Raw genomic sequence first — 24,170 nt, 5'->3', positions numbered from 1 at the left:
AACTCAGGACCCCCAAACCCCCCCAGGGACCCCCCAGGGACCCCACTCCTGACCCAGGGGACCCCCAGGACCCCCCCCATGGTCCCCCAAGGACCCCCAAGCCCACCCCAAACCTCAACTCAGGACCCCCAACCCCCCCCAGGACCCCCCAGGGCCCCCACTGCAGACCCAGGGGACCCCCAGGACCCCCCCCATGGTCCCCCAAGGACCCCCAAGCCCACCCCAAGCCCCAACTCAGGACCCCCAAACCCCCCCCAGGGACCCCCCAGGGCCCCCACTGCAGACCCAGGGGACCCCCCCGCCCCCCCCAAGGTCCCCCAAGGTCCCCCCAGCCCACCCCAAACCTCAACTCAGGACCCCCAAACCCCCCCCAGGACCCCCCAGGGCCCCCACTCCAGACCCAGGGGACCCCCCAATGCCCCCCAAGTGTCCCCCAAGGCCACCCTAGAACCCCAGAAGCCCCAACTCAGGACCCCCAACCCCCTCCAGGACCCCCCAGGGACCCCACTCCTGACCCAGGGGACCCCCAGGACCCCCCCCATGGTTCCCCCAAGACCCCCCAGCCCACCCCAAGCCCCAACTCAGGACCCCCAAACCCCCCCAGGGACCCCATTCATGACCCAAAGGACCCCCAGAGGACCCCCCAGGGCCCCCCAAGGCCCCCCAAGCCCACCCCAAACCTCAACTCAGGACCCCCAAACCCCCCCCCGGGACCCCCCAGGGCCCCCACTGCAGACCCAGGGGACCCCCACCCCCCCCCCAAGGTCCCCCAAGGTCCCCCAAGGGTCCCCCAAGCCCCAACTCAGGACCCCCAAACCCCCCCAGGGACCCCATTCATGACCCAAAGGGCCCCCCAAGGTCCCCCAAGTGTCCCCCAAGGCCCCCCTAGAACCCCGCAAGCCCCAACTCAGGACCCCCAAACCCCCCCCAGGACCCCCCAGGGCCCCCACTGCAGACCCAGGGGACCCCCAGGACCCCCCCCATGGTCCCCCAAGGACCCCCAAGCCCACCCCAAACCTCAACTCAGGACCCCCAACCCCCCCCAGGACCCCCCAGGGCCCCCACTGCAGACCCAGGGGACCCCCAGGACCCCCCCCATGGTCCCCCAAGGACCCCCAAGCCCACCCCAAGCCCCAACTCAGGACCCCCAAACCCCCCCCAGGGACCCCCCAGGGCCCCCACTGCAGACCCAGGGGACCCCCACCCCCCCCAAGGTCGCCCAAGGTCCCCCAAGGGTCCCCCAAGCCCCAACTCAGGACCCCCAAACCCCCCCAGGGACCCCATTCATGACCCAAAGGGCCCCCAGAGGACCCCCCAAGGTCCCCCAAGGACCCCCAAGCCCACCCCAAACCTCAACTCAGGACCCCCAAACCCCCCCCAGGGACCCCCCAGGGCCCCCACTGCAGACCCAGGGGACCCCCCCGCCCCCCCCAAGGTCCCCCAAGGTCCCCCAAGGGTCCCCCAAGCCCCAACTCAGGACCCCCAAACCCCCCCAGGGACCCCTCCAGGGCCCCCACTCCTGACCCAGGGGACCCCCACCCCCCCCCCAAGGTCCCCCAAGGTCCCCCAAGGGTCCCCCAAGCCCCAACTCAGGACCCCCAAACCCCCCCAGGGACCCCATTCATGACCCAAAGGGCCCCCAGAGGACCCCCCAGGGCCCCCCAAGGCCCCCCAGCCCACCCCAAACCTCAACTCAGGACCCCCAAACCCCCCCAGGGACCCCCCAGGGCCCCCATTCCTGACCCAGGGGACCCCCAGGACCCCCCCCATGGTCCCCCAAGGACCCCCAAGCCCACCCCAAACCTCAACTCAGAACCCCCAAACCCCCCCCAGGAGCCCCCAAGGACCCCACTCCTGACCCAGGGGACCCCCAGGACCCCCCCCATGGTTCCCCCAAGACCCCCCAGCCCACCCCAAGCCCCAACTCAGGACCCCCAAACCCCCCCAGGGACCACATTCACGACCCAAAGGGCCCCCAGAGGACCCCCCAGGGCCCCCCAAGGTCCCCCAGGGCCCCCCAAGGACCCCCAAGCCCACCCCAAACCTCAACTCAGGACCCCCAAACCCCCCCAGGGACCCCCCAGGGCCCCCACTCCTGACCCAGGGGACCCCCACCATGGTCCCCCCAGGACCCCCAAGCCCACCCCAAACCTCAACTCAGGACCCCCAAACCCCCCCCAGGGACCCCCCCAGGGCCCCCCCTGCAGACCCAGGGCCCCCGCCCCCCCGCCCCGCCCCGTTCCGCACCGGCGGTGCCGCTGTAGCGGCCCAGGCTGAGCCGGTAATGCTGCTCGGGGCCGGCGATGGCGAAGCCGCGGTAGCGGGCGAAGGCGGCGCCGTGGGGGGAGCGCAGGTCCACGCGCAGCTCCGTGGGGGCCGCGGCCGTCAGCGCGTGCAGCGCCTCGTTCCCTGCCCCCCGAAAACCCCGGACGCCTGGGTCCCCCAGAACGCCTGGGTCCCTGTGCCCCAGTCCCCCAGAACGCCTGGGTCCCTGCCCCCCCGAGACCCCCCGGACGCCTGGGTCCCTGTGCCCCAATCCCCCCGAACGCCTGGGTCCCTCCCAGAACGCCTGGGTCCCTGCCCCCCGAGACCCCCCGGACGCCTGGGTCCCTGCGCCCCAATCCCCCCGAACGCCTGGGTCCACCAGAACGCCTGGGTCCCTGCGCCCCAATCCCCCCGAACGCCTGGGTCCCCCCCAGAACGCCTGGGTCCCTGCCCCCCGAGACCCCCCGGACGCCTGGGTCCCCCAGAACGCCTGGGTCCCTGCGCCCCAGTCCCCCAGAACACCTCGTTCCCTGCCCCCCGAAAACCCCGGACGCCTGGGTCCCCCCCAGAACGCCTGGGTCCCTGCCCCCCGAGACCCCCCGGACGCCTGGGTCCCTGTGCCCCAATCCCCCCGAACGCCTGGGTCCCCCAGAACGCCTGGGTCCCTGCCCCCCGAGACCCCCCGGACGCCTGGGTCCCCCCCAGAACGCCTGGGTCCCTCCCAGAACGCCTGGGTCCCTGTGCCCCAATCCCCCAGAACGCCTGGGTCCCCCCCAGAACGCCTGGGTCCCTCCCAGAACGCCTGGGTCCCTGCGCCCCAATCCCCCCGAACGCCTGGGTCCCCCAGAACGCCTGGGTCCCTGCCCCCCCGAGACCCCCAGAACGCCTGGGTCCCTGTGCCCCAATCCCCCCGAACGCCTGGGTCCCTCCCAGAACGCCTGGGTCCCTGTGCCCCAGTCCCCCAGAACGCCTGGGTCCCTGCCCCCCGAAAACCCCGGACGCCTGGGTCCCCCAGAACGCCTGGGTCCCTGTGCCCCGAGACCCCCAGAACGCCTGGGTCCCTGTGCCCTAATCCTCCCAGAACGCCTGGGTCCCCTCCCGGACGCCTGGGTCCCCTCCCCCGGACGCCTGGGTCCCCTCCCCCGGACGCCTGGGTCCCCTCTCCCGGACACCTGGGTCCCCTCTCCCGGACGCCTGGGTCCCTCCCGGACGCCTGGGTCCCCTCTCCCGGACACCTGGGTCCCTCCCGAACGCCTGGGTCCCTCCCGGACGCCTGGGTCCCCTCTCCCGGACACCTGCGTCCCCTCCCCCGGACGCCTGGGTCCCCTCTCCCGAACGCCTGGGTCCCTCCCGGCCGCCTGGGTCCCTCCCGGCCGCCTGGGTCCCCTCCCCCGGACACCTGGGTCCCCTCCCCCGGACACCTGGGTCCCTCCCGGCCGCCTGGGTCCCTCCCGGACGCCTGGGTCCCTCCCGGCCGCCTGGGTCCCTCCCGGACGCCTGGGTCCCTCCCGAACGCCTGGGTCCCTCCCGGCCGCCTGGGTCCCTCCCGAACGCCTGGGTCCCTCCCGGACGCCTGGGTCCCTCCCGGACGCCTGGGTCCCTCCCGAACGCCTGGGTCCCTCCCGGATGCCTGGGTCCCTCCCGGCCGCCTGGGTCCCTCCCGGCCGCCTGGGTCCCTCCCGAACGCCTGGGTCCCTCCCGGACGCCTGGGTCCCTCCCGGACGCCTGGGTCCCTCCCGGACGCCTGGGTCCCCTCTCCCGGACACCTGGGTCCCTCCCGAACGCCTGGGTCCCTCCCGAACGCCTGGGTCCCCTCTCCCGGACACCTGCGTCCCCTCTCCCGAACGCCTGGGTCCCTCCCGGACGCCTGGGTCCCCTCCCCCGGACACCTGGGTCCCCTCCCCCGGACGCCTGGGTCCCCTCTCCCGGACACCTGGGTCCCCTCTCCCGGACGCCTGGGTCCCCTCTCCCGAACGCCTGGGTCCCCTCTCCCGGCCGCCTGGGTCCCTCCCGAACGCCTGGGTCCCTCCCGGCCGCCTGGGTCCCTCCCGAACGCCTGGGTCCCTCCCGGACGCCTGGGTCCCCTCTCCCGAACGCCTGGGTCCCTCCCGGACGCCTGGGTCCCTCCCGGACGCCTGGGTCCCTCACCGAGCCAGAACTCGCCGCTGACGTTGCCGAATCCCCGCGCGTATTCGTCCCACCCCCGCCAGAAATCGGTGCCCCCGTCCTGGCGGCGCTGGAACACCTGGGGGGGAGGGGGGTCAGGGGGACCCCCAAACCCCCCAGTACCCCCCCAGTGCCCCCCGAACCCCCCAGGGCTCCCCAGAGACCCCCAGACCCCCCAGTGCCCCCCGAACCCCCCAGGGCTCCCCAGAGACCCCCAGACCCCCCAGTGCCCCCCGAACCCCCCATAGCTCCCCAGAGACACCCAGACCCCCACCCTGTCCCCCTCCCCGCCCCCCCCTCCCCACCCCCCCGACCCCTCCCCCACCCCCACCCCCCCGGCCCCTCCCCCACCCCCCCCAGACCCCCCACCCCTCCCCTCCCCCGGCCCCTCCCCCACCCCGCCCTTACCCTCCCCCACCCCCCCCGGCCCCTCCCCCACCCCCACCCCCCGGCCCCTCCCCCACCCCCCCCGACCCCCCCCGCCCCTCCCCTCCCCCGGCCCCTCCTCCACCCCGCCCCTACCCTCCCCCACACCCCCCCCGGCCCTTCCCCCCTCCCCCACCCCACCCCTACCCTCCCCCACCCCCCCGGCCCCTCCCCCCCCCGGCCCCTCCCCCACCCCACCCTTACTTTCCCCCACCCCCCCCGGCCCCTCCCCCACCCCCACCCCCCCCCCGGCCTCTCCCCTCCCCTCACCCTCCCCCCCCCGGCCCCTCCCCAACCCCCCTGCCCCTCCCCCCTCCCCCCCCCGCCCCTCCCCCACCAGCCAGCCGCCCCCCCCGGCCCCTCCCCCACCCCCCCCCACCCCCTCGGCCCCTTCCCCCCCGCCCCTCCCCCACCAGCCAGCCGCCCCCCCCGGCCCCTCCCCCCCCCCCGCCCCTCCCCCCCCCCCGCCCCTCCCCCACCAGCCAGCCGCCCCCGTCCGTGTCCATGTCGCAGAAGACGCGCAGGGGGCGCCGCGGGTCCCCCCCCAGGAACACGAGCGCCTCCCGGGACGGGCCCGGCCCGTTCAGCTGCTCCTCGGCGCAGTCCCGGGGGTGCGGGTGCGGGAGCGCGGCTGCGGGACCCAGGCGTCCGGGTCAGCCCCGCACCCACCCCGGATCCCCCCACCCAGGGACCCAAGCGTCCGGGTCAGCCCCGCACCCACCCCGGATCCCCCCACCCAGGGACCCAGGTGTCCGGGTCAGCCCCGCACCCACCCCGGATCCCCACACCCAGGGACCCAGGCGGCCGGGTCAGCCCAGCACCCACCCCACCCACCCAGGGACCCAGGTGTCCGGGTCAGCCCCGCACCCACCCCGGATCCCCCCACCCAGGGACCCAGGCGTCCGGGTCAGCCCCGCACCCACCCCCGGATCCCCCCACCCAGGGACCCCAGGGACCCAGGCGGCCGGGTCAGCCCCGCACCCACCCCGGATCCCCCCACCCAGGGACCCCAGGGACCCAGGCGGCCGGGTCAGCCCCGCACCCACCCCGGATCCCCCCACCCAGGGACCCCAGGGACCCAGGCGGCCGGGTCAGCCCCGCACCCACCCACGGACCCCCCCACCCAGGGACCCAGGGATCCCACCCACCCAGGGACCCAGGCGTCCGGGTCAGCCCAGCACCCCCCCCAACCCCCCCAGGGACCCCCCCCACCCAGGGACCCAGGCGTCCGGGTCACCCCAGCACCCACCCAACCCCCCCAGGGACCCCCCCCACCCAGGGACCCAGGCATCCGGGTCACCCCAGCACCCCCCACCCCACTCAGGGACCCCCCCCCACCCAGGGACCCAGGTGTCCGGGTCACCCCAGCACCCCCCCCAACCCCCCCAGGGACCCCCCCCACCCAGGGACCCAGGCGTCCGGGTCACCCCAGCACCCCCCCCAACCCCCCCAGGGACCCCCCCCCCCCCCAGGGACCCAGGCATCCGGGTCACCCCAGCACCCCCCCCAACCCCCCCAGGGACCCCCCCCCACCCAGGGACCCAGGCATCCGGGTCACCCCAGCACCCCCCCCAACCCCCCCAGGGACCCCCCCCCCACCCAGGGACCCAGGCGTCCGGGTCACCCCAGCACCCCCCCACCCCACCCAGGGACCCCCCCCACCCAGGGACCCAGGCGTCCGGGTCACCCCAGCACCCCCCCCGGGACCCCCCCCACCCAGGGACCCAGGCGTCCGGGTCACCCCAGCACCCCCCCCAACCCCCCCAGGGACCCCCCCCCACCCAGGGACCCAGGCGTCCGGGTCACCCCAGCACCCCCCCCAACCCCCCCAGGGACCCCCCCCCACCCAGGGACCCAGGCGTCCTGCTCACGGGTGTCAAAGGTCGTCTCCAGGGGGGGCAGGGGGGCGTCCCCCCCCGGCCCCACAGCCGCACCCCATAGCGCCGCTCGGGCTCCAGGCCCCACAGCTCATGAGACGTGGCCTCGGGGGGCAGGTGCAGCGTCTGGGGACACAGGGGCCCCCCCAGCCATTATTGGGGTCCCCTGGGTGTCATTGGGGTCCCCAAGGGGGTATCAGGGTCCCCTGGGTGTTATTGGGGTCCCCTGGGTGCTGCTGGAGTCCCCAAGGAGACATTGGGGTCCCCCAAGGACACTCGGGGTCCCCAGGGGAGATTGGGGTCCCCAAGGGGGTATTGGGGTCCCCTGGGTGTCATTGGGGTCCCCTGGGTGTTCCTGAAGTCCCCAAGGGGACATTGGGGTCCCCCAAGGACACCCAGGGTCCCAGGGGGTGATTGAGGTCCCCAAGGGGGTATTGGGGTTCCCATGGGGGTATTGGGGTCCCCAAGGAGGTATTGGGGTCCCCTGGGTGTCATTGGGGTCCCCTGGGTGTTCCTGAAGTCCCCAAGGGGACATTGGGGTCCCCCAAGGACACCCAGGGTCCCCCAGGGGAGATTGGGGTCCCCAAGGGGGTATTGGGGTCCCCAAAGGGGTATCAGGGTCCCCTGGGTGTTATTGGGGTCCCCTGGGTGCTGCTGGAGTCCCCAAGGAGACATTGGGGTCCCCCAAGGACACCCAGGGTCCCAGGGGAGATTGGGGTCCCCAAGGGGGTATTGGGGTCCCCTGGGTGTCATTGGGGTCCCCTGGGTGCTGCTGGAGTCCCCAAGGAGACATTGGGGTCCCCCAAGGACACCCAGGGTCCCAGGGGGTGATTGAGGTCCCCAAGGGGGTATTGGGGTTCCCATGGGGGTATTGGGGTCCCCAAGGAGGTATTGGGGTCCCCTGGGTGTCATTGGGGTCCCCTGGGTGTTCCTGAAGTCCCCAAGGGGACATTTGGGTCCCCCAAGGACACCCAGGGTCCCCCAGGGGAGATTGGGGTCCCCAAGGGGGTATTGGGGTCCTCTGGGTGTCATTGGGGTCCTTTGGGTGTTCCTGGAGTCCCCAAGGGGACATTGGGGTCCCCCAAGAACACCTGGGGTCCCCAGGGGGTGACTGAGGCCCCCAAGGGGGTATTGGGGTCCCTGAGGGTGCTGTTGGGGTCCCTTTAGTCACTATTGGGGTGCCCTACTTGTTATTTGGGGCCCCCAGGAGCTCATTCATGTCTTGGGGGGGGGGGACTGAGGGGCTCTAAGGGGGTCCCACAAAGGATATTGGGGTGCCTGAACCATTCTTGGGGTATTCAGGGGGTTATTGGGGTGTTCAGGGCGTTATTGGGGTGTTCAGGGGGGTATTGGGGTGTTCAGGGCGTTATTGGGGTATTGAGGGGGGTATTGAGGGGGGTATTGGGGTGTTCAGGGGGTATTGGGGTATTCAGGGGGGTATTGAGGGGGGTATTGGGGTATTCAGGGGGTATTGGGGTGTTCAGGGGTTATTGGGGTATTCAGGGGTTATTGGGGTATTCAGGGCGTTATTGGGGTGTTCAGGGGGTATTGGGGTATTCAGGGCGTTATTGGGGTGTTCAGGGGGTATTGGGGTGTTCAGGGGATATTGGGGTGTTCAAGGCGTTTTTGGGGTGTTCAGGAGGATATTGGGGTATTGAGGGGGTTCTGGGGTCGGTACCTGTTGGGGACCCCCGGGGGGGCCGTAGACGAGGTCGTACCCGTCGGGGGGGGCTTGGGGGGCCGCCCAGTGCAGGCGGGCGCTGCGGGGCCACACGGTGCCCGCCCACAGGGTCCCCGGGGCGCCTGGGGGGGCGGGGACAACCAATCGTCAACGCCCAATCATCAGCACCCAGCCAACCAATCGTCAACGCCCAATCGTCAGCACCCAGCCAACCAATCGTCAACGCCCAATCATCAACACCCAGCCAACCAATCGTCAACGCCCAATCATCAGCACCCAGCCAACCAATCGTCAACGCCCAATCATCAGCACCCAGCCAACCAATCGTCGACACCCAATCATCAGCACCCAGCCAACCAATCGTCGACACCCAGCCAATCATCAACACCCATCCAACCAACCACCAACACCCAGCCATCCACACCCAGCCAACCAATGATCAACACCCAGCCATCAACACCCACCCAACCATCTCAACACCCACCCAACCAACCATCAACACCCACCCACCCAACCATCAACACCCACTCACCAACACCCACCCAACGATCAACACCCACCCAACCAACGATCAACACCCACCCAACCATCAACACCCACCCACCCAACCATCAACACCCAACCAACCATCTCAACACGCACCCACCCAACCATCAACACTCACTCATCAACACCCACCCACCCATCAACACCCACCCATCAACACCCACCCACCCATCAACACCCACCCACCCATCTCAACACCCACCCAACCATCAACACCTACCCAACCATCAACACCCACCCACCCATCAACACCCACCCATCAACACCCACCCACCCATCAACACCCACCCATCAACACCCACCCACCCATCAACACCCACCCACCCATCTCAACACCCACCCAACCATCTCAACACCCACCCACCCATCAACACCCACCCAACCATCAACACCCACCCACCAAACCATCAACACCCACCCACCCAACCATCAACACCCACCCACCAAACCATCAACACCCACCCAACCATCAACACCCACCCAACCATCAACACCTACCCAACCAACCATCAACACCCACCCACCCATCTCAACACCCACCCAACCATCAACACCTACCCAACCATCAACACCCACCCACCCATCTCAACACCCACCCACCCATCAACACCCAACCAACCATCAACACCCACTCATCAACACCCACCCACCCATCAACACCCACCCACTCATCAACACCAAACCAACCATCTCAACACCCACCCACCCATCAACACCCACCCATCAACACCCACCCACGCAACCATCAACACCCACCCACCCAACCATCAACACCTACCCAAACAACCATCAACACCCACCCAACCACCTCAACACCCACCCACCCATGAACACTCACCCAACCATGAGCACGCACCCAACCATCAACACCCACCCAACTATCAACACTCACCCAACCAACCATCAACACCCACCCACCCATCAACACCCACCCACTCATCAACACCAAACCAACCATCTCAACACCCACCCACCCATCAACACCCACCCACAAACCATCAACACCCACCCACCAAACCATCAACACCCACCCACACAACCATCAACACCCACCCAACCATCAACACCCACCCAACCATCAACACCCACCCAACCATCAACACCTACCCAACCAACCATCAACACCCACCCAACCACCTCAACACCCACCTAACCAACCATCAACACCCACCCAACCATCAACACCCACCCAACCATCAACACCCACCCACCCATCAACACCCAACCAACCATCAACACCCACCCAACCACCTCAACACCCACCCAATCATCAACACGCACCCAACCATCAACACCCACCCAACCACCTCAACACCCACCCACCCATCAACACCCACCCACCCAACCATCAACACCCACCCACCCATGAACACGCACCCACCCATCAACACCCACCCAACTATCAACACTCACCCAACCAACCATCAACAGCCACCCAACGATCAACACCCACCCACCCAACGATCAACACCCACCCACCCAACCATCAACACCCACTCATCAACACCCACCACCCCTCAACACCCACCCACTTATCAACACCCACCCAACCATCAACACCTACCCAACCATCAACACCCACCCAACCATCAACACCCACCCACCCATCTCAACACCCACCCAACCATCAACACCCACCCACACATCAACACCCACCCAACCATCAACACCTACCCAACCAACCATCAACACCCACCCAACCATTAACACCCACCCAACCATCAACACCTACACAACCAACCATCAACACCCACCCACCCACCAACACCCAACCAACCATCAACACCCACCCAACCATCAACACCCACCCATCCAACCATCAACACCCACTCATCAACACCCACCCACCCATCAACACCCACCCACCCAACAACACCCACCCACTCATCAACACCGACCCAACCATCAACACCTACCCAACCATCAACACCCACCCAACCATCAAAACCCACCCACCCATCTCAACCCCCACCCAACCATCTCAACACCCACTCACACATCAACACCCACCCAACCATCAACACCCACCCACACAACCATCAACACCCACCCAACCATCAACACCTACCCAACCATCAACACCCACCCAACCATCAAAACCCACCCACCCATCTCAACACCCACCCAACCATCTCAACACCCACTCACACATCAACACCCACCCAACCATCAACACCTACCCAACCAACCATCAACACCCACCCAACCATCAACACCCACGCAACCAACCATCAACACCCACCCAACCATCAACACCCAACCAACCATCAACACCCACCCAACCATCAACACCCACCCAACCATCAACACCTACACAACCAACCATCAACACCCACCCACCCACCAACACCCACCCAACCATCAACACCCACCCAACCATCAACACCCACCCACCAAACCATCAACACCCACTCATCAACAACCACCCACCCAACCATCAACACCCACCCACCCATCAACAACCACCCACCCACCCATCTCAACACCCACCCAACCATCTCAACACCCACCCACACATCAACACCCACCCACCCATCAACAACCACCCACCCACCCATCTCAACACCCACCCAACCATCAACACCTACCCAACCAACCAGCAACACCCACCCAACCATCAACACCCACCCAACCAACCATCAACACCCACCCACCCATCTCAACACCCACCCACCCATCACCTCCAAAACGCTCCCCAGGGTGCCCCCAGGACCCCACCTGTGACAGCGGTGGTGGAGATGGGACCGAGCCGCTTGCGGCCCCACAGCCCGTAGAGGTTGAACTTGTAGCGGCGGGACGGCGCCAGCCCCGGCACGGTCACCGAGCGGGAACCCCCGGCCACGGGCAGCACCTGCGCCTGCCCCTGGCCATCCCTGTACTGCAGCGTGAAGGAGTCAAAGGTGCCCTCGGGGACGCTCCACTGCAGCTGCACCCAGTCGGGGCCAACGTGGGGCGCCGTCAGCTCCCCAAGCTGGGGCGGGGATGGGGGGTCCTCCTTGGCTGGGGCCGCAGCTGCAGTGGGGACAACGCGATGGAGGGGGCACTGGGGACGGGTGTTTCTGCATACTTCATCCATCATCCATCCATCATCCATCCATCATCCATCGTCAACCATCATCCATCATCCATCATCCATCCATCATCATCCATCCATCATCATCCACCATCATCCATCCATCATCATCCATCATCATCCATCATCATCCATCATCATCCATCCATCATCCATCATCCATCATCATCCATCATCATCCATCATCCATCATCATCCATCATCATCCATCATCCATCATCCATCATCATCCATCATCATCCATCATCATCCATCATCATCCATCATCCATCATCCATCATCATCCATCATCCATCATCATCCATCATCCATCATCCATCCATCATCCATCATCATCCATCATCCATCATCCATCATCCATCCATCATCCATCATCATCCATCATCCATCATCCATCATCCATCATCCATCCATCATCCATCATCCATCATCCATCATCATCCATCATCCATCATCATCCATCATCCATCATCATCCATCATCATCCATCCATCATCCATCATCCATCATCCATCCATCTTCCATCCATCACCCACCATCCACCCAACCCACCCCACCCATCCCCCCACCCAATCCCACCCCACCCCCACCCAGCCCCCCCGCCCCACCCCCAGCCCCATGGGGCCCCGCGGGGGCCCAGCAGCGCCCTCACCTGTGACAGTGTCCATGGAGACGGGACCCAGGCGCTGGCCACCCCACAGCCCGTAGAGGTTGAACTTGTAGCGGCGGGACGGCGCCAGCCCCGGCACGGTCACCGAGCGGGAACCCCCGGCCACGGGCAGCACCTGCGCCTGCCCCTGGCCATCCCTGTACTGCAGCGTGAAGGAGTCAAAGGTGCCCTCGGGGACGCTCCACTGCAGCTGCACCCAGTCGGGGCCAACGTGGGGCGCCGTCAGCTCCCCAAGCTGGGGCGGGGATGGGGGGTCCTCCTTGGCTGGGGCCGCAGCTGCAGTGGGGACAACGCGATGGAGGGGGCACTGGGGATGGGCGTTTCTGCATCCATCATCCATCATCCATCCATCACCCATCCATCATCCATCGTCATCCATCATCCATCATCCATCATCCATCATCCATCATCATCCATCATCCATCCACCATCATCCATCCATCATCCATCATCCATCATCATCCATCATCCATCATCATCCATCATCCATCATCATCCATCATCATCCATCCATCATCATCCATCCATCATCATCCATCATCATCCATCATCATCCATCATCATCCATCATCCATCATCCACCATCATCCATCATCATCCATCATCCACCATCATCCATCATCATCATCCATCATCCATCATCATCCATCATCCATCATCATCCATCCATCATCCTTCATCCATCCATCATCCATCATCATCCATCATCCATCATCCACCATCATCCATCATCATCCATCCATCATCCATCATCCATCATCATCCATCATCCATCATCATCCATCATCCATCATTCATCATCCATCCATCATCGATCATCCATCCATCATCCACCATCCACCCAACCCACCCCACCCATCCCCCCACCCAGCCCCCCCGCCCCACCCCCAGCCCCATGGGGCCCCGCGGGGGCCCAGCAGCGCCCTCACCTGTGACAGTGTCCATGGAGACGGGACCCAGGCGCTGGCCACCCCACAGCCCGTAGAGGTTGAACTTGTAGCGGCGGGACGGCGCCAGCCCCGGCACGGTCACCGAGCGGGAACCCCCGGCCACGGGCAGCACCTGCGCCTGCCCCTGGCCATCCCTGTACTGCAGCGTGAAGGAGTCAAAGGTGCCCTCGGGGACGCTCCACTGCAGCTGCACCCAGTCGGGGCCAACGTGGGGCGCCGTCAGCTCCCCAAGCTGGGGCGGGGATGGGGGGTCCTCCTTGGCTGGGGCCGCAGCTGCAGTGGGGACAACGCGATGGAGGGGGCACTGGGGACGGGCGTTTCTGCATCCTTCATCCATCATCCATCCATCATCCATCCATCATCCATCGTCAACCATCATCCGTCATCCATCATCCATCCATCATCATCCATCCATCACCATCCATCATCATCCATCCATCATCATCCATCATCATCCATCATCCATCATCATCCATCATCATCCATCCATCATCCATCATCCATCATCATCCATCATCATCCATCATCATCCATCTATCATCCATCCATCATCCATCATCCATCATCATCCATCATCCATCCATCATCCATCATCCATCCATCATCCATCATCCATCATCCATCATCCATCATCATCCATCATCCATCATCATCCATCATCCATCCATCATCCATCATCCATCATCATCCATCATCATCCATCCATCATCCATCATCATCCATCATCATCCATCATCCATCATCATCCATCATCCATCATCCATCCATCATCCATCATCCATCATCCATCCATCATCATCCATCATCCATCCATCATCCATCATCCAACATCATCCATCATCCATCATCCATCATCCATCATCATCCATCATAATCCATCCATCATCCATCATCATCCGTCATCCATCATCCATCCATCTTCCATCCATCTTCCATCCATCATCCATCATCCATCAACCATCCATCCATCCATGGTCCACCCACCCAATCCCATCCGTCCATGATCTATCCAATCCCAACAATCCATCCACTCCATCCCCTCCATCCATGGTCCACCCACCCACCCACCCATCAACACCCACCCAACCACCCATCACCTCCAAAACGCTCCCCAGGGTGCCCCCAGGACCCCACCTGTGACAGCGGTGGTGGAGATGGGACCGAGCCGCTTGCGGCCCCACAGCCCGTAGAGGTTGAACTTGTAGCGGCGGGACGGCGCCAGCCCCGGCACGGTCACCGAGCGGGAACCCCCGGCCACGGGCAGCACCTGCGCCTGCCCCTGGCCATCCCTGTACTGCAGCGTGAAGGAGTCAAAGGTGCCCTCGGGGACGCTCCACTGCAGCTGCACCCAGTCGGGGCCAACGTGGGGCGCCGTCAGCTCCCCAAGCTGGGGCGGGGATGGGGGGTCCTCCTTGGCTGGGGCCGCAGCTGCAGTGGGGACAACGCGATGGAGGGGGCACTGGGGACGGGTGTTTCTGCATCCTTCATCCATCATCCATCATCCATCATCATCCATCATCATCCATCATCATCCATCATCATCCATCATCCATCATCATCCATCATCCATCATCCATCCATCATCATCCATCATCCAACATCATCCATCCATCATCATCCATCATCATCCATCATCATCCATCATCATCCATCCATCCATCATCCATCATCCATCCATCATCCATCATCCATCATCATCCATCATCATCCATCATCATCCATCCATCCATCATCCATCATCCATCCATCATCCATCATCCATCATCATCCATCATCATCCATCATCATCCATCCATCCATCATCCATCATCCATCCATCATCCATCATCCATCATCATCCATCTTCCATCCATCACCCACCATCCACCCAACCCACCCCACCCATCCCCCCACCCAATCCCACCCCACCCCCACCCAGCCCCCCCGCCCCACCCCCAGCCCCATGGGGCCCCGCAGGGGCCCAGCAGCGCCCTCACCTGTGACAGTGTCCATGGAGACGGGACCCAGGCGCTGGCCACCCCACAGCCCGTAGAGGTTGAACTTGTAGCGGCGGGACGGCGCCAGCCCCGGCACGGTCACCGAGCGGGAACCCCCGGCCACGGGCAGCACCTGCGCCTGCCCCTGGCCATCCCTGTACTGCAGCGTGAAGGAGTCAAAGGTGCCCTCGGGGACGCTCCACTGCAGCTGCACCCAGTCGGGGCCAACGTGGGGCGCCGTCAGCTCCCCAAGCTGGGGCGGGGATGGGGGGTCCTCCTTGGCTGGGGCCGCAGCTGCAGTGGGGACAACGCGATGGAGGGGGCACTGGGGACGGGCGTTTCTGCATCCTTCATCCATCATCCATCATCATCCATCATCCATCATCCATTCATCATCCATCATCATCCATCATCTATCCATCATCCTCCATCATCCATCATCATCCATCATCCATTCATCATCCATCATCATCCATCATCATCCATCATCCATCATCATCCATCATCCATCCATCATCCATCCACCATCATCCATCCATCATCCATCCATCATCCATCCACCCATCATCCATCATCATCCACCATCCATCCATCATCCATCATCATCCATCATCCATCATCCATCCATCATCCATCCATCATCCATCATCCATCATCCATCCATCATCATCCATCATCCATCATCATCCATCATCCATCATCCATCATCATCCATCATCATCCATCATCCATCATCCATCATCATCCATCATCCATCCATCCTCCATCATCCATCCATCCTCCATCATCATCCATCATCCATCATCATCCATCATCCATCCATCATCCATCATCCAACATCATCCATCATCCATCATCCATCATCATAATCCATCCATCATCCATCATCATCCGTCATCCATCATCCATCCATCATCCATCCATCATCCATCATCCATCAACCATCCATCCATCCATGGTCCACCCACCCAATCCCATCCGTCCATGATCTATCCAATCCCAACAATCCATCCACTCCATCCCCTCCATCCATGGTCCACCCACCCACCCACCCATCTCAACACCCACCCACCCATCTCAACACCCAACCACCCATCACCTCCAAAACGCTCCCCAGGGTGCCCCCAGGACCCCACCTGTGACAGCGGTGGTGGAGATGGGACCGAGCCGCTTGCGGCCCCACAGCCCGTAGAGGTTGAACTTGTAGCGGCGGGACGGCGCCAGCCCCGGCACGGTCACCGAGCGGGAACCCCCGGCCACGGGCAGCACCTGCGCCTGCCCCTGGCCATCCCTGTACTGCAGCGTGAAGGAGTCAAAGGTGCCCTCGGGGACGCTCCACTGCAGCTGCACCCAGTCGGGGCCAACGTGGGGCGCCGTCAGCTCCCCAAGCTGGGGCGGGGATGGGGGGTCCTCCTTGGCTGGGGCCGCAGCTGCAGTGGGGACAACGCGATGGAGGGGGCACTGGGGACGGGTGTTTCTGCATCCTTCATTCATTATCCATCGTCATCCATCATCACCCATCATCCATCATCATCCATCATCATCCATCATCCATCATCATCCATCCATCATCATCCATCATCATCCATCCATCATCATCCATCATCATCCATAATCCATCCATCATCCATCATCCATCATCATCCATCAATCATCCATCATCCATCATCATCCATCATCATCCATCATCCATCATCCATCATCATTCATCATCCATCATCCATCATCATCCATCATCATCCATCATCATCCATCATCCATCATCATCCATCATCATCCATCCATCATCCATCATCATCCATCATCATCCATCATCCATCATCCATCCACCATCATCCATCATCATCCATCATCATCCATCCATCATCCATCATCATCCATCATCATTCATCATCCATCATCATCCATCATCATCCATCATCCATCATCATCCATCATCATCCATCATCCATCATCCATCATCATCCATCATCCATCATCCATCCATCATCATCCATCATCATCCATCAATCATCCATCATCCATCATCATCCATCATCATCCATCATCCATCATCCATCATCCATCATCATCCATCATCCATCATCATCCATCATCATCCATCATCATCCATCATCCATCATCCATCATCATCCATCATCCATCATCATCCATCATCATCCATCCATCATCCATCATCATCCATCATCATCCATCATCCATCATCCATCCACCATCATCCATCATCCATCATCATCCATCATCCATCCACCCATCATCCATCATCATCCATCATCCATCATCCATCCATCATCATCCATCATCCATCATCATCCATCATCATCCATCATCCATCATCCACCATCATCCATCATCATCCATCATCCATCATCCACCATCATCCATCATCATCATCCATCATCCATCATCATCCATCATCCATCATCATCCATCATCCATCATCCATCATCCATCATCATCCATCATCCATCATCCACCATCATCCATCATCATCCATCATCCATCATCATCCATCATCCATCATCATCCATCCATCATCCATCATCCATCATCCATCATCATCCATCATCCATCATCCACCATCATCCATCATCATCCATCATCATCCATCATCATCCATCATCCATCATCCATCATCATCCATCATCATCCATCCATCTTCCATCCATCATCCACCATCCACCCAACCCACCCCACCCATCCCCCCACCCAATCCCACCCCACCCCCACCCAGCCCCCCCGCCCCACCCCCAGCCCCATGGGGCCCCGCAGGGGCCCAGCAGCGCCCTCACCTGTGACAGTGTCCATGGAGACGGGACCCAGGCGCTGCCCACCCCACAGCCCGTAGAGGTTGAACTTGTAGCGGCGGGACGGCGCCAGCCCCGGCACGGTCACCGAGCGGGAACCCCCGGCCACGGGCAGCACCTGCGCCTGCCCCTGGCCATCCCTGTACTGCAGCGCGAAGGAGTCAAAGGTGCCCTCGGGGACGCTCCACTGCAGCTGCACCCAGTCGGGGCCAACGTGGGGCGCCGTCAGCTCCCCAAGCTGGGGCGGGGATGGGGGGTCCTCCTTGGCTGGGGCCGCAGCTGCAGTGGGGACAACGCGATGGAGGGGGCACTGGGGACGGGCGTTTCTGCATCCTTCATCCATCATCCATCATCATCCATCATCCATCATCCATCGTCATCCATCATCCATCATCCATCATCCATCCATCATCCATCATCCATCATCCATCATCATCCATCATCCATCATCATCCATCATCATCCATCATCATCCATCATCCAACATCATCCATCATCCATCCATCCATCATCCATCATCCATCATCCATGATCATCCATCATCCATCATCCATCATCCATCCATCATCCATCATCATCCATCATCCATCATCCATCATCCATCCATCATCATCCACCATCCATCCATCATCCATCATCCATCATCCATCATCATCCATCATCCATCATCATCCAACATCATCCATCATCATCCATCATCCAACATCATCCATCATCCATCCATCCATCATCCATCATCCATCATCCATGATCATCCATCATCCATCATCCATCATCCATCCATCATCCATCATCATCCATCATCCATCATCCATCATCCATCATCCATCCATCATCATCCACCATCCATCCATCATCCATCATCCATCATCCATCATCATCCATCATCCATCCATCATCCATCATCATCCATCATCCATCATCATCCATCATCCATCATCCATCCATCACCCACCATCCACTCAACCCACCCCACCCATCCCCCCACCCAATCCCACCCCACCCCCACCCAGCCCCCCCGCCCCACCCCCAGCCCCATGGGGCCCCGCGGGGGCCCAGCAGTGCCCTCACCTGTGACAGTGTCCATGGAGACGGGACCCAGGCGCTGGCCACCCCACAGCCCGTAGAGGTTGAACTTGTAGCGGCGGGACGGCGCCAGCCCCGGCACGGTCACCGAGCGGGAACCCCCGGCCACGGGCAGCACCTGCGCCTGCCCCTGGCCATCCCTGTACTGCAGCGTGAAGGAGTCAAAGGTGCCCTCGGGGACGCTCCACTGCAGCTGCACCCAGTCGGGGCCAACGTGGGGCGCCGTCAGCTCCCCAAGCTGGGGCGGGGATGGGGGGTCCTCCTTGGCTGGGGCCGCAGCTGCAGTGGGGACAACGCGATGGAGGGGGCACTGGGGACGGGCGTTTCTGCATCCTTCATCCATCATCCATCATCATCCATCATCCATCATCCATCGTCATCCATCATCCATCATCCATCATCCATCCATCATCCATCATCCATCATCCATCATCATCCATCATCCATCATCATCCATCATCATCCATCATCATCCATCATCCAACATCATCCATCATCCATCCATCCATCATCCATCATCCATCATCCATGATCATCCATCATCCATCATCCATCATCCATCCATCATCCATCATCATCCATCATCCATCATCCATCATCCATCCATCATCATCCACCATCCATCCATCATCCATCATCCATCATCCATCATCATCCATCATCCATCATCATCCAACATCATCCATCATCATCCATCATCCAACATCATCCATCATCCATCCATCCATCATCCATCATCCATCATCCATGATCATCCATCATCCATCATCCATCATCCATCCATCATCCATCATCATCCATCATCCATCATCCATCATCCATCATCCATCCATCATCATCCACCATCCATCCATCATCCATCATCCATCATCCATCATCATCCATCATCCATCCATCATCCATCATCATCCATCATCCATCATCATCCATCATCCATCATCCATCCATCACCCACCATCCACTCAACCCACCCCACCCATCCCCCCACCCAATCCCACCCCACCCCCACCCAGCCCCCCCGCCCCACCCCCAGCCCCATGGGGCCCCGCGGGGGCCCAGCAGTGCCCTCACCTGTGACAGTGTCCATGGAGACGGGACCCAGGCGCTGGCCACCCCACAGCCCGTAGAGGTTGAACTTGTAGCGGCGGGACGGCGCCAGCCCCGGCACGGTCACCGAGCGGGAACCCCCGGCCACGGGCAGCACCTGCGCCTGCCCCTGGCCATCCCTGTACTGCAGCGTGAAGGAGTCAAAGGTGCCCTCGGGGACGCTCCACTGCAGCTGCACCCAGTCGGGGCCAACGTGGGGCGCCGTCAGCTCCCCAAGCTGGGGCGGGGATGGGGGGTCCTCCTTGGCTGGGGCCGCAGCTGCAGTGGGGACAACGCGATGGAGGGGGCACTGGGGACGGGCGTTTCTGCATCCTTCATTCATCATCCATCATCATCCATCATCATCATCCATCATCATCCATCATCCATCATCCATCATCCATCATCATCCATCATCCATCATCCACCATCATCCATCCATCATCCATCATCATCCATCCATCATCCATCATCCATCATCCATCATCATCCATCATCATCCATCATCATCCATCATCCATCCATCATCATCCATCATCCATCATCCATCCATCATCATCCATCATCCATCATCATCCATCATCATCCATCATCCATCATCCATCCATCATCCATCATCATCCATCCATCATCCATCCATCATCCATCATCATCATCCATCATCATCCATCATCCATCATCATCCATCATCCATCATCCATCATCATCCATCCATCATCCATCATCATCATCCATCATCATCCATCATCCATCATCCATCATCATCATCCATCATCATCCATCATCCATCATCATCCATCATCCATCATCCATCCATCATCCATCATCATCCATCCATCATCCATCCATCATCCATCATCATCATCCATCATCATCCATCATCCATCATCATCCATCATCCATCATCCATCATCATCCATCCATCATCCATCATCATCATCCATCATCATCCATCATCCATCATCCATCCATCATCCATCATCCATCATCCATCCATCATCCATCCATCATCCATCATCATCCATCATCCATCATCCATCCATCATCATCCATCATCCATCCATCATCCATCCATCATCATCCATCATCCATCATCATCCATCATCCACCATCATCCATCATCCATCCATCATCATCCATCATCATCCATCATCCATCATCATCCATCATCATCCATCATCCATCATCCATCATCCATCCATCATCATCCATCATCCATCCATCATCATCCATCATCATCCATCATCCATCCATCATCATCCATCATCCATCCATCCATCATCCATCATCCATCCATCATCCATCCATCATCCACCATCCACCCAACCCACCCCACCCATCCCCCCACCCAATGCCACCCCACCCCCACCCAGCCCCCCCGCCCCACCCCCAGCCCCATGGGGCCCCGCAGGGGCCCAGCAGCGCCCTCACCTGTGACAGTGTCCATGGAGACGGGACCCAGGCGCTGGCCACCCCACAGCCCGTAGAGGTTGAACTTGTAGCGGCGGGACGGCGCCAGCCCCGGCACGGTCACCGAGCGGGAACCCCCGGCCACGGGCAGCACCTGCGCCTGCCCCTGGCCATCCCTGTACTGCAGCGTGAAGGAGTCAAAGGTGCCCTCGGGGACGCTCCACTGCAGCTGCACCCAGTCGGGGCCAACGTGGGGCGCCGTCAGCTCCCCAAGCTGGGGCGGGGATGGGGGGTCCTCCTTGGCTGGGGCCGCAGCTGCAGTGGGGACAACGCGATGGAGGGGGCACTGGGGACGGGCGTTTCTGCATCCTTCGTTCATCATCCATCATCATCCATCCATCATCATCCATCATCATCCATCATCATCCATCATCCATCATCAATCATCATCCATCATCATCATCCATCGTCATCCATCATTCATCATCATCATCCATCATCATCCATCATCATCCATCATCCACCATCATCCATCATCATCATCCATCATCCATCATCATCCATCATCCATCATCATCCATCATCCATCATCCATCATCATCCATCATCCATCATCCACCATCATCCATCATCATCATCCATCATCCATCATCATCCATCATCCATCATCATCCATCATCCATCATCCATCATCATCCATCATCCATCATCCATCATCATCCATCATCATCCATCACCCATCCATCATCATCCATCATCCATCCATCATCCATCCATCATGCATCATCCTCCATCATCCATCATCATCCATCATCCATCCATCATCCATCATCCACCCAACCCAGCCCACCCATCCCTCCACCCAATCCCATCCCCACCCATCCATTCCCAGCTCAACCACCTCCCCACCATCCACCCACCCACCCACCCCCCTCTTGGCCAATCACCACCCGCCCTTCCACACCCACAACCCCCTGACCCACCCCCAGCACCGAATCAATGGCCAGAAGGCCCCACGTCCCTTGGGGTCCAAGAGCCCCCCAAGGCTCCTGGCACCCATGGGGGCCACAGACGGGTCCCGGTGTCACCCTCACCTGTGACAGCGTCGGTGGAGACCAAACCAACCCTCTTCCGGCCCCACAGCCCGTACAGGTTGAACTTGTAGCGGCGGGACGGTGACAACCCCGTCACCGTCACCGTGCGGGAGCCCCCATCAACAGCCAGCGCCTGGGGTTGTCCTTGAGCCCCCCTGTACTGCACGGTGAAGGAGTCGAAGGCGCCCTCGGGGACGCTCCACCGCAGCTGCACCGAGCTCGGGGTGACGTTGGTGGCCACCAGCTCGCCCAGGCGGGGCCGCGGGGGCCGTTCCTCCACCGGTGGGGCCGGCGCTGCGGTGGGGACGGGACAAAGAGGGGGATGGAGATCCAACCTTCCATCAATCCAACCATCATCCATCCAACCATCATCCATCCATCCATCATCCATCCATCCATCCATCATCCATCCATCATCCATCCATCCATCATCCATCCATCCATCATCCATCCAGCCTTCCATCCATCCAACCATCATCCATCCAACCATCATCCATCCAACCATCATCCATCCAACCTTCCATCCATCCAACCATCATCCATCCAACCATCAATCCAACCATCATCCATCATCCATCATCCACCCATCATCCATCCATCCTTCCATCCATCCTTCCATCCATCCTTCCATCCATCCTTCCATCCATCCAACCTTCCATCAGTCCAACCATCATCCATCCATCATCCATCATCCATCCATCATCCATCATCCAACCATCCAACCATCATCCATCCTTCCATCCATCCAACCTTCCATCAGTCCAACCATCATCCATCCATCATCCATCATCCACCCATCATCCATCATCCATCCATCATCCATCCATCATCCATCATCCATCATCCAACCATCCATCCATCCATCCATCCTTCCATCCATCCAACCTTCCATCAGTCAAACCATCATCCATCCATCATCCATCATCCACCCATCATCCACGCATCATCCATCATCCACCCATCATCCACCCACCCACCCAAACTCCATCCCCAACCCACCAACCACGACCAGAAGCCCCCGAGCACCCACCGCCCCCGTGCTGTCACCCCCCGGTAC

General features: G+C 61.6%; 1 protein-coding gene across 1 annotated transcript in view; it reads right to left on the bottom strand.

Moving 5' to 3' along the window:
* Positions 1 to 24,170, bottom strand: part of LOC136114417 (tenascin-X-like) — a 37,588-nt gene that overhangs the window by 2,933 nt on the left and 10,485 nt on the right. The window contains 17 exon segments of the mRNA XM_071801024.1: positions 2,248 to 2,409; positions 4,414 to 4,510; positions 5,337 to 5,488; positions 6,729 to 6,768; positions 6,771 to 6,860; positions 8,413 to 8,537; positions 11,680 to 11,973; positions 12,687 to 12,980; positions 13,634 to 13,927; positions 14,789 to 15,082; positions 15,631 to 15,924; positions 16,767 to 17,060; positions 18,423 to 18,716; positions 19,509 to 19,802; positions 20,595 to 20,888; positions 22,041 to 22,334; positions 23,114 to 23,407. Of these exon segments, the coding sequence (XP_071657125.1) occupies positions 2,248 to 2,409; positions 4,414 to 4,510; positions 5,337 to 5,488; positions 6,729 to 6,768; positions 6,771 to 6,860; positions 8,413 to 8,537; positions 11,680 to 11,973; positions 12,687 to 12,980; positions 13,634 to 13,927; positions 14,789 to 15,082; positions 15,631 to 15,924; positions 16,767 to 17,060; positions 18,423 to 18,716; positions 19,509 to 19,802; positions 20,595 to 20,888; positions 22,041 to 22,334; positions 23,114 to 23,407 (3,900 nt within the window).

This window comes from Patagioenas fasciata, chromosome 34 (genome assembly GCF_037038585.1).
Source record: "Patagioenas fasciata isolate bPatFas1 chromosome 34, bPatFas1.hap1, whole genome shotgun sequence".
In the NCBI taxonomy this organism is placed as follows: domain Eukaryota; kingdom Metazoa; phylum Chordata; class Aves; order Columbiformes; family Columbidae; genus Patagioenas; species Patagioenas fasciata.
This window is presented reverse-complemented; position numbering and strand designations above follow the sequence as displayed.